This window comes from Zingiber officinale, chromosome 1B (assembly GCF_018446385.1).
Source record: "Zingiber officinale cultivar Zhangliang chromosome 1B, Zo_v1.1, whole genome shotgun sequence".
Classification (NCBI taxonomy): Eukaryota; Viridiplantae; Streptophyta; class Magnoliopsida; order Zingiberales; family Zingiberaceae; genus Zingiber; species Zingiber officinale.
Genome location: NC_055986.1, coordinates 155,984,955 through 155,997,270, shown reverse-complemented (window position 1 = coordinate 155,997,270; position 12,316 = coordinate 155,984,955). Strand labels below are relative to the sequence as shown.

General features: G+C 34.0%; 1 protein-coding gene across 3 annotated transcripts in view; it reads left to right on the top strand.

Moving 5' to 3' along the window:
• LOC121985862 (pre-mRNA-processing factor 19-like) overlaps positions 1–11,511 on the top strand; it is a 30,484-nt gene extending 18,973 nt beyond the window's left edge. For all 3 annotated transcript variants that reach the window (XM_042539554.1, XM_042539564.1, XM_042539572.1), the window contains 13 exons: positions 1,810–1,933; positions 2,013–2,131; positions 2,349–2,465; positions 2,925–3,020; positions 3,108–3,167; positions 8,397–8,471; positions 9,435–9,539; positions 9,682–9,798; positions 9,884–9,961; positions 10,046–10,142; positions 10,504–10,555; positions 10,747–10,817; positions 10,906–11,511. In XM_042539554.1, coding sequence (XP_042395488.1) covers positions 1,810–1,933; positions 2,013–2,131; positions 2,349–2,465; positions 2,925–3,020; positions 3,108–3,167; positions 8,397–8,471; positions 9,435–9,539; positions 9,682–9,798; positions 9,884–9,961; positions 10,046–10,142; positions 10,504–10,555; positions 10,747–10,817; positions 10,906–11,030 — 1,236 coding nt within the window. In that variant the 3' untranslated portion in view covers positions 11,031–11,511. The remainder of the gene's footprint in view (positions 1–1,809; positions 1,934–2,012; positions 2,132–2,348; positions 2,466–2,924; positions 3,021–3,107; positions 3,168–8,396; positions 8,472–9,434; positions 9,540–9,681; positions 9,799–9,883; positions 9,962–10,045; positions 10,143–10,503; positions 10,556–10,746; positions 10,818–10,905) is intronic.
• The last annotated feature ends 805 nt before the right edge of the window (positions 11,512–12,316 follow it).

Sequence of the window (12,316 nt, the reverse complement as noted above, 5' to 3'; positions counted from 1 at the left end):
CAAAACTTTTACCTTTTGTGCATCAAACATTCTTTAAAAAAATAATTTCATTACCTTTTCCATAAGAAAATTAAAAGCTGCCAAAGTTTCGGAGGCGTTGCCTCATCGCCCTCTATCCCACAAAGCCATCAAATCACTTCCATTCACCTCTAGACGTACCCGTAAGGACCTTAACTCTAAATTCCTCAACCTAGGACCTTAAACCTCGACTCAAGACTCCCTTTTGACACTTCTTGACGCTGTCCCAGCCCTGCACGCATCCTCTCAACCCAAGCAAAATGCACAAAGCTTGAACGAAGGTAATTCATCGCGCAATCATTCACCTAACCCTCGGCTTGCAACCTCTTGACTCAACCAGCGTTCAGCGCCCTTCCCGATTCGAACCACTACTCAACCAGGCCCTACTCGACCCCTTGGACTCACGGCCAGACCCGTGGACCGAGCCCTCACATCAGACCACAACCTCTCAGCCCCAACTGCGGCTGACGATTCCTTGCACAGCCCAACCCGCGACCACCTCCCTTCACACGACCCTCAACCTGACGCAGCCTTCAACCCAACACAACCCCAACCCTCTCCCTCGACACCTCAACATCTTGACAGCCCTTTTGACACCCCACGAGCATCCACAAGGCAGCAGAATTCTCACGAAAATCCAGCATCTCAAATTTTCAATCAAAAGCAACAAAAAAGGTCGTTAAAACTTTGTCAAAACATCGCAAAAATTGAAAAATGTAAGTGACATCAATAATTCATATTCATAACATCAAAACACGCATAATATGATCCATATAGTGCAGAAAATAAAGTTTGAAATCTTGCCTTAGCGTTTTAACGTGCAAAAACCCAAGCAAAGCGACGGGAGACAATCGAGAAAGCTTTTCTTCCAAAATCCCTCAATCTTACACAATTTTGGAGATGGAATAGCAGAGGGATGGCGGCTAAGAACCCTAGGATAGGAGACGAAATTTTCCAAAAACTCCTCATGAAACTAGACTAGGATTATTTGTTTATTAAAGTTTAGTTCAGACCCGTTAATTCAATAGTTAAAATATTAATTATTCAGGCCTGATAGCATATAATAAACAATACATATTTAATGAAATTGAGACTTTAAACATGAAATGTTCAAAACTTTAAAGGCAAATGCTTTAAAAAGAAATCTCAATTACATTACTCGCATTATTATTTTAAATAATTTATTTCATGCAAATTACGTGGACTGGGTTTTTTTTTTTACACTACAATTTCGGTTATATTATGAGTTGTTATTTTGTGCTAGCTAATTTTCTGATGTTAATGACTTCTAATTAATGTTGTTATAAGATTTATTTGTGATCCCTATTCAATTACTTGACAAGATCGTGTTACAAGTTAATCCAATGCTTATCTTTAGTGGTGTGGTAATTTTATGGTGAACATAAATGTTTAAGTTCTGCGCAAGTGCCTAATTTCTGTTATGTAGCCATACCAGGATACCTCTCTAAAGCTCAACTTATGGATTGCATCCATCTTTCTTTTCTTTATTGTTTTTGTTTCTCAATTATTTATCTTCTCTGTGAATAAACCCAATCTGAAGTTAATTTCCATTGTTTTTGTTTGGATTCTGAAGCTCTAAATGGTAATGTTGTCCACTCCATTCAAAAATGTTCCTTTGTCTTCCCTGCAACCACATATCTACCCATGAGACCTGTATAAAATTAGACATTGACTGTTTTTAATCTTGGCTATTTCTTTTTTTGTGGTTTATATTATTTAATCACTCTTAGGATAGACAACTTGTTCTGTACTAACTGCATCATGCTCCAGCATGATGCTGCATGCCGTGTTATAGCAAGACTGAAGAAGGAAAGAGATGATGCAAGAATGCTTTTGGCTCAGGCAGAGAGGATAGAAGCCAATAATGCAATTGCTATCAGTGATCGCAAAAGAGGTCCAGAGCCTGCTAAATTCTACATGTTAAACTACACATTTATAACTAAAACTTATTTCCATTTTGTATGACCATGCAGCTGCAGTGGATGAGTTAGGTCCTGACCAGAAGAGAATTCGTCCTGGTATTAATCCTATTATCATTGCAGAACTTACTGAATGTAATACTTTGCTTTCTGGACAACGGAAAAAGCGCCAGGTAATTTCCCTTTTTTTTATGATAGATCTGCTTATTGTCTTTTGTGCACTATTTGTTGTTGAAAAGAACCAACAATATACCCAATAAGTTATCAACCCTGTTATATGTATATATATTTGTTTAGAGTATTGAAAACGTTTCTATAATCATATTTTGTAGTTATCAGTCATTCTGGAATCTCGAACTTGCATCTTATTCTTGCTTTATAATATGTTAGATTCCAACAACACTGGTTCATGTTGATACGCTGGACAGATACACTCAGGTCGCTAGTCATCCCCTTCACAAGTCTAACAAGCCAGGCATTCTTGCTCTAGATATCGATGCTTCCAAGGTAGGATGTTCTAATTGTTATTTGTGATCATGTTTCTCTTTGAGGATGGTCATCTACATTAATCTGAAGATTCTTTTAATTGTAATTTGAGCCAAACTCCTTTATATTTATTTAAACTCAAGAATTCAATACAGACGTTTCAAAGGGTAGGGCACTAAATGGTTAATTTTATGCTTCTTTATTTTTCCGTTGACATGTTTGTGATATTGCGCCCCTATAACCTTTAAAAATATTTGAGTTATATATATGTGCAGCAGTTTATGTATATAAATATAAATTGGAATCTTTCCTAATTGCCCAATTTTTTTGAATAAATGGTTAACCAATCAACTTTAACAATTGTTGATTCATTAAATGGTTAAAGTACTTGACTGACCATCTACCTACATAGCAATGCATGTTCATGAAACTATCTACATGTTTATTGTTATACTAACACCAGCTATTTATAACTAACAGGATGTAATTGCTACTGGAGGTATAGATTCAACTGGTGTTCTTTTCAATAGGACATCAGGTCAAATCTCATCGACACTCACTGGTCACTCAAAGAAGGTATTTGCTTCTACCCATAACTTTTCTGTTAATAATTATCTTCTTTTTTGATTCTTTTATGAGTCTATACTTCTTTTCATAATTTAGGTTACCACTATCAAATTTGTGCCCGGTGATGAACTGGTTATAACTGGATCAGGTGATAAGGTTAGTGGGTTCAACGCACGTTTGTTTTCATTTATAACATGATTCATTATTAATGATTCTTGTTTATTGCTCGATGTAAATATTAGTTCCCTTTCCTGCAGGGCTAGATGGATATGTTTTTTCTTTAACATTTGCTGTAGTACAACATCCACTTTAACCATTAATAAGATGAATTTTTTTTATGTTTATTGGGTTTTAACTTGGTTCAAATTAGATATTCAAACATTTCTCTTTGGTTATTTTGTACGTTAATCTACAAATGATGCTTAGCTCTGGTTTCCTGAAATTAAAATAATAAAAAAAATATTTTACAAAGAAATTTAGATACTTGTAACATTTGACATTCACATTTACTGGACAACAAGGATGTTATTAATTAATCATGCCATTACAAGAATAGATGCTTCAATTACATTGTGCAAAATGGAATGACAAATATGAGGTTGAAGTACCGAGCCGTGCGCAGTCAATATGAGTGGAATTTATTGTTTTGCCACTTAACATGCGAGACAATACCAACACGATGAGTCACATCAACACTTGAGAGAGACAAGAGGATAAGAGAGAGAAAGGGAGAAGGGGATCAAAGGCTAGCAGTAGGCAATGCAAGTGTGATGGGTGAGTGAGGTAGAGAAATTGAGGGAGATGAGGAGAGTACATGAGAGAGGTAATGAGTTCTAATCTCCCTAAAACTCCACTAATCTAATTGAACGACTAAACTATGTTTTATATAAACTTAGTTCTTGTTTAAACTCGCCAAAATAAGTCCAATTGAGCCAAATTTGAATCATAATGTTTGCTCGATGGATTCCACCCAACCAAACATATTAGTTCATTTAAACTTAATTAGTCTAAAATTTTAAAAATAATTTAAGATGTAAAAATTTAAATACAATAAAATTTGGTAAATAATATTAACAAGGCTGGAAACAGCCTCTTGCAAAAAGCAGGGTAAGGTTGCGTACAATGGATCCTTCCTTGGAACCTCGCATGGCGGGAGCTTCGTGCACCGGGCTGCCCTTTTAAATAATATCAACAAGGATTCTATTTCATGTTTCAACTTTTGTGATATGACGACGAGGATTCTATTTAAAGTTTCAACTTCTATGATGAGAGAGAATGTGTGAGCAAACAATGAGAGAGCTAGGGCTTGACAAAATTGTGTGGAGCTCCTCCTCTTGGTTTTAGTTCAAGCAGCAAGGGTTCAATTAAAAAATCTATTTGATTAAGTTGAGAAAATAATTTTTTTTTCTCACTATTTTTTAATTAATTATATGAGAATTTTATAAAAGATATACAATGATTGCAATAGGTGTGCACTCCTTGTTATAGGTGTGCATTGATGGTTAGGAAAAGCTATATTCACTTTTATTTTTTTTCCAAATTCAAATTTATTTTTATTGAAAAATCTTGAATTACAATTTTTTTAATTTGATTTGGTCAGTTAGATTTAAGGTTTATATTTTTCATATTTTTTGTAAATATTAAATTAAATAAAATTTAGGGTTTAGGGAAACAACAACAATCAAGTTTTTATTCCATTAAGTGGGATTGGTTATATAGATCTGCTTAGACCATTGGGCTCGATCCTTTACTATATCTTCATCTATATTTAAATAAAATTTATCCTCTTTTATCATTGCTAATTAAGTCCTTTTTTGTCTCCCTTTTTGTTAATTAATGTGCATATTTTTCATGGTTTCACATCGCCTAACTGACATTTGTTGGTCACCTAAGTACGTATTCATATCATCAAAGCATCTCTTAAAATTTTCCCTTCATGGGTGCAACTCTAATTTTTCTTTGAGCTCGTATCTTATTTTGTCTATCCTCATATGCCCGTATATGCACCTTAATATTGTCATATACTCATCTTCTAACATTCAACTCCCTATAATATAGTATGTCTAACTACCATTTCATAAAATTTTCCTTTCAGCTTTAGAGGTATCGTATAATCACAAAGAACTATTAACGCCTTACTCCATTTCAACTATTCTGTTTATATCTTATGTAAAACATCTTTATCAACCCCTTTATCCTTTTACAAAAATAATTCTAGATATTTTAAGGTCACTTACGAGTAACTTGTCTATCTTAACGATTGCCTTGTTACGCCTACCATTGCTAAACTTAAATTTCATAAATTGTCATTACGAGACTTAAAACCTCTTACTTTCAAGGTTTTCCCTCAAGATTCGAGCTTAACATTTATTCATTCACATGTCACATCGACTAAAATGGTAACATTTGCAAATAATATTCACTATGTCTTGGATGTGTCTAATGAGTTCATCCATTACTAGTGTAAAATGATAAGGATTTAGAGTTGATCCATGATGTAACTCTATAAAATATTTCGATTAATTTTTTTGAAATCTTCACTCTTGTTATTACATTCTCATACATATCTTTAATCATTTCAATATACACTACGCTAACATCTTGTATTTTTAGATTTCTCCACATTATTTCCTTTGGAACTCTGTCATAAGGTCAACTAATCTATCGTCGACCTTTCAAGTTGGAGTCCATTGATTTTCAGTTACCTTGGTCTTCTTCCTTATTTTACTTTTTCGCAAAATTTTATGGTATGACTCATTAACTTAATGCCCTTATAGTTCATAATTTTGTAGGTCTCCTTTACTTTCATAGAAGAACTAAAGTACTTACGGTCTAACCGTCTACCCATCAGACATTTTCTTTGTTTCAATGTCTGGTTGAATAACTTTGTAAGTTATTCAATACCCTACTTCCCTAAACACTTTCATACGTGTATTGGAATATTATCTAGTCCAACCATTTTTCAATTTTATTTTTCATTTAACGTCTATTCTATTTCTGAAATTTATATACTTCTCTTTCCTACTTAAATTTTCTAAGTTAAATTGCTACCTAAATTGATGAAAATATTACTTCCGTCGCTCCTTTTTTGTATCAAGTTGTTGATACAAGCATTTGAAAGCTTCATTTTTAGCTTCACTTATTGCTTTCTTGGCCTCTTTTTTAGTTATTGGATATTTTGTAAAAATTTCTTTGTTCTTACAAGTACACACTAACTTGTAGGCTCATTTTTTCATCACTTTTAGTTGTACTTCCTTATTCCACCATCAAAGTTCTTTGTTTGGTTGTGTCCGTCCTCTTAATTCATCGAGTAGGCTCTTAACCACCATTTTCGAATTTGATGTCATCTAATCACATGTTGTATTCAAGTCGCTATATATTTTCTCTTAATACTTGTGCTCTACGCTCTTTAAAGATATTTTACTTTTTGCTCTTTAAATTTCACCACTTGATCCTAGGAGCTATGTGCGTTTTTATTATGCTTGAGCGCATATCTAACACCGCTAACCTATATTAGGTAGTTAAGTTTTTTCGAGGGATGACCCAACAATATTTTATAAATTTTTCTCCCCTTCCTCTTCCTGTCTATAAGAAAGGCAAGTTTATGATTTATTGTTATCATTTTTGAACATAATCAAGTATTCTTCTTTTTGAGAAATATATTAGTTATTATAAGTTCAGATGCTGTTGTGAAATCCAATATAGCTTTTCATTCTTCATTTTGCGGTTCCAAAGTTATAGCCCCATGCAGCCTATAATATTTCTCATTTCAAACTCTTGCATGCCTATTTCGTTCCCCTCCTACTAAAATCATCTTGTTTTTCAATTTTTTTTTTGTATTACCTCATCTAGTCATCTCAAAATTGAGGTCTAGTGTTTTTATTTAATCCTACTTGTGGTACGTATATGTTAATTATATTAATAGTTTCTTTTGCTACAACTATCTTAAGAGTTATAATTCTCCCTTTTTAACTATTCTTATTACATCTCTTAAACGAATTATTTACAAAAATATCTATTTCATTTATCTTTTTACTCTTTCATGTGTACCATAATTTGAACAATTTTCTATGTCTTTGCCTCCCTTGCTTATTTTTGTCTCTTGTAAATATAAAATATTAATTCTTGTCTTGATCATCATATCTATCACCTTTATCGCTTTGTCAATGAGGATTCACACGTTCTATGTTTCAAATATAAGACTGTTGGTATTCTTATAATGCCTGTTCTTATCCAACTCTTTCATATTTAATATTATACTCAAATTCTCATAGATATGTAGTGGTCGTTACGAAGACATTACTTTCCTTTATACGAGCTTAGAACCGACCATGATGGAGTTTATTTGCCATGGGAGGAGTTCTAATTTAGTTAAAAATATAATATTTTACATCTCCACAATTTGAAAATGCTTGAATTCTCATTATAATATTTTGCATCCTCAGTCAAATTAGGAATCAAAATCTGAAAACAAAATGTACCTCTCCTATTATAATGAGAGGACCAAGGAGTCTCCTATTATATCATTGTTTATTTCAGCATTTTAGCTGCAAAAGTTATGCCGATTACAAGTGTAAATCATTATGGAATGAAAGAAATATAAAGCTTCTTAGTGGCTAACGATAAAAAAATAATAATTTAATTGGTTATAAATATTCTTAACTTTGAACTGAGATGCTTAAATTCATCAATAAATATACACATGGCAATCTAATTAATTATTAAGTAAATTACCAACTATAAAATTTTTAATTAAAAGTAAAAACAGCTTATACTAAATAAAATTAATTATATTATCATTAATAATTCAATTGAATAAGTAGTGAACTGTATCATATAGAAACCATATCCTTACGGTTAGACGTTGAAATTCTGGCACAATTCAAAATTAAACCTTATAGAAAACAAATATTTTTTATTTTAAGAATATGCTTGTATTGTTTATTTCTTAGTTTTAAAATATTGATTTTTTTATTCAAGCGAAATATGTTATTGGAAATTATACTGGCTTTGTAAAAGTCTGCCATATTATAGTAATAATATTTGTTCTAGAGTTGCCTGCCCATGAAGTGCATGTTTTTTATTAGGAAGAATGCTACTACATAAAAGACTAGGCCCTAATACCATCATCCACACTCAGATTTGTCGAGAACTTTAGGACACATTATGTAAATCTTAAGAAGTTTCCAGTATTTATAATTAAATGATTTGCTTTGTTGCCTTAAAATTGCATCAAACAATGATGGCTTGCATGCATACATTGTTTAATTGTCTTCCATAAAATTAGAATACAGTTGCTGAATATTTGCTACTGGCTGAATTATGGAAACTGCCTGAAGTTCTGCAATTATTTGTATTTGTTCTCATTGAATTTATTTATGTTAGACAGTTCGCATTTGGAGAGGGTCTGAAGATGGAAACTATGATTGTCGTCATGTCCTGAGGGACCACACTGCTGAGGTAGCTTATATTCAGATGCTCTGCCTTCAATGTCTGTAAATTTTTATGTACTAGCAAAAAAAATGAGTTCAACCAGATAAAAAATAATATATTTCAAACATTTGGCAATGGTTTTTGATAAGGAAAATCATAGCCATATACTAGCATGCAATGCAATTAGCCACTAAACCAAGACTAACCTATACATGCATATAACTAATACCTATCTGATGGAAATAGAATAAGATTAACTCATAATATTATGAAAAGACTCAGGTCACATAGCTTAGCTTAGATAATAAATACACTCCATGTACCATGAATCCAAAGGGGGAAGTCATCTAGGGCATTAAGTGAGATAGCATTTTGCCATTTTTTTAAAAATAACAAACACTGCAGTTCACCTCTATAAGTTTCTTGAAGTATGTGATAACCACCCAACGATTATCTTTTGGGCAATAATTTCATCAGGTACTCCTTGTTTAGTGATTAAATTTAATATTTAATTAATGCTAAAGTTAACACCTTACTCATGGTCATAACTCTATCCAATTAATCCTTTAGTTTCTGAAATTTGTCTTCTTTGAAGTCCCCATAACAGAAGCTTCGTTTTCATTCTATTCCTGCTAAAGTTTATCAAGTCGTACAATAGCTGCAAATGACAGACCATGTACTTCTGTACTAATATGTCTAGTTAGGTCGTTTATGAAAAGTAATGATGTGGCAGTTCTTCCTAGCTTCAGTGACCTCTGCAAATTCCGCATCCTTACATATTTATATTTTCTCGAGTGCGTTCTTGTGATTTAACATACAAATGAATGTGTGATTTCCAGATTTAATTATTAATGATGCTAATTCTTTGTCATTAATTAAATAATTTGGAGTTATTTGATTTTTTGATTAATTCCTTGATCTCTTTATACTTTGTTGCTATTTTCATACTTCATCTTAGCTCTGTAGTTGGATGTTTCAATGTTGCAATAGGTACAAGCTGTCACAGTCCATGCTACGAATAAATACCTTGTGAGTGTTTCTATGGATAATACTTGGTGTTTCTATGACCTTTCTACAGGATCCTGCCTTACTCAGGTATTTCTTTCTCATGCTATTTTTTCTTGTGTTCTTTCTTTTGCTCTCTGCTTTCTTTTATTCTATTGTCTTCTCTCAAGTTCTCATCCATGTGTACTCTAATTGGTTGTCTTAATATAGATATAACTAGATCCATATGCAGGTTGGTGAAGCTTTGTCAGAGGAGGGCTACACTTCAGCTTCATTTCATCCTGATGGTCTTATTCTAGGTACTGGCACTGCCGGAGCCAAGGTTAAAATTTGGGACGTCAAGTCTCAGGTAGAATTTTGATGATTGATAGTTTATTAGGCAGCATTAAATAAACATGGGTTCCCCTGCTTACTGCAAATTTATCTTTTTTCAGTCAAATGTTGCAAATTTTGATGGGCATATTGGTGCAGTGACTGCTGTGTCATTTTCTGAGAATGGTTATTTCCTTGCGGTAAAATTTCTTTTTAAAGATGGTTTAAACAGCCATATGTTGTCAATGCCTTGCACTGATGTATGTTTTCTTGATTTTGTTCAGACGGCAGCTACAGATGGTGTGAAGCTTTGGGATCTTAGGAAGCTAAAGAACTTCAGATCCTTTTCTCCATATGATTCAAGCACTCCAACAAACTCTGGTGTGTTTTAATATGCTTTGTGAAAGATTTTTAGTTTTTTTTTTTTGGTATATTCAGTTGTACTAACAACTGTCTGGCAGAAGAATTTATAGTTCATGTGTTCATGGTGTCAACTGTCTGCGTTTTGTGGTCTATTCCACATTGATGCATGCACTGGCAATTCCACCAGAGTTCTAGTTTCTGTCATGGGATATAGATACGTTTCAATCATTTTGGGGGTACATGTCTTGGATAAATTTTGTTAAAGAAATATCATGGAAAGTGATATCTAGTTGTCTAAGGCAGATATTTGAAAGTATTTTGTTTTATTTCTTGACGTCACAATCTTGTTGGTAAACTTGAAATTACATGGTTATTGCAGTTGAATTTGACTTCAGTGGGAGTTATCTTGCCATTGCCGGCCCTGATATAAGGTTTGTATAACATTTCTGCCATTAAGGATTTGATATTATCCAATAAACGGAAAAGAAATTACCCATCATACAAGTACCATTTTAGAATCGATTAGATGGTGCAACTTCATGTTTAAATATTGGCGGTTGCTGATCTTACAATTTAACATACTCTCTTTTTGCATTCTTCACTTTGTAAATGCAATTTGCAGAGTCTACCAAGTTGCCAATGTGAAGCTGGAATGGAACATCATCAAGACATGGCCTGATTTATCTGGAACAGGTGCAATTTTTTGTTTCTATGCACAACGTGGTGTCTACTTATCATTCCTGGTTTACGTTGATCATTCGCTTTTTAACTTGTACCCCAGGGAAAGTTACATCCTTAAAGTTTGGAGCTGATGCAAAATACATGGCAGTTGGTTCCATGGACCGAAATCTTCGAATATTTGGACTCCCATGGGATGGATCGCAGCAAATATCCCCGGATCATTGATGAACCAGGCTGGTTTAGCCAGAGTGTTTCTTCACCTTCAGGTGGCACGTGTTAGTGAGTTGGAGCAGTTGAAAAATGGAAACAACATTGTCTGCTCGGCTTGGAAATTCCTGGTTCCAGCATATATTTTTCTGCGAATTCACGATTCTCATTTCAAATGTAAAAGAATGAAGAGTAACTCGTGGATTTTATGTAGATCCATGAACCACTCACAGCGCCTCGATTCATATCAATTATTCTTGGAGCACTATAAGTTGAACGATGTGTCAGTAAGGAGAGCTACCTCTAACGGCGAGTCAAATCATACGGATTTTGGTGTTAACGCTTCTGTCAAGATGAGGTATTTTTTTGTAGTATTTTAATGTTCAAATGTAACTGGCACTTTGCCAGCCGTACATGTGCAAACAATGATTTGTCGCACAATGATTAAGCGTATAGAATGTTGATAGTGGAATGGCAAGCTGGACTTGATTTTGTCGGAGGTATGGCTTAAATAAATTTTGTTGGGCTTTAAATCCGATTTTGAGATTTTGTTTGTATCTGAATCCTTCATATATGTACATTTATAACACATCACCCTTTAAGCTACTTTTCTTGCCTAATATCTTATTCCATACTAAAATAAGATTTAGATGTTGTAGGCATTGGATTGATTAGCGTATTATTAGCCATTTTAAGATAAACTTGAATGTTATCCACTGCAATAATACTCTCAAATAGTGATGGAAATTAAATTCCGTCGCTATTTAGTAATGGAATGGAAATTAAATTTCGTCACTAATCCTTGGTCGTTGAGTAGCAATAGAATTTAAATTCCATTGTTATTCATATGTAACTTTTCTAATTAGCGATGGAATTATGTTTCGGTATCTGTCTAGCGATGGAATTAAGTTTGTTGCTAAAATAGTGACAGAACTTTTCGTTATTTTAGCGAACAAAATTAGGGTTTTGATTCTTGATTTTCCTTCTCGGCCACTCTTCCTCTATGATCTTTCTCCTTTTCATTCTCTAGCACACACCTACTCTCCTCTTCAATCTTTGGCACACATCCTGTCTCATCTCGTCACCCTCAATTTGATCATGCCTTGGCTACAACCTCATGCCGAGGTTGCGAGGTCGGGCCCAATCTAGGCCAGGGCGAGCTTGACTGCGGCCTTAGCCTGGCTGCGAGCTCAACCCTAGGCTAGATGCGAGGTCGCTAGTCTGACTGCAACCTCATTCTTGGCCGAGTGGCTGTGCAGCCTTGGCTGGGCCGTTGTGCAGCCTTGGCCGGGCTGTTGTGCAGC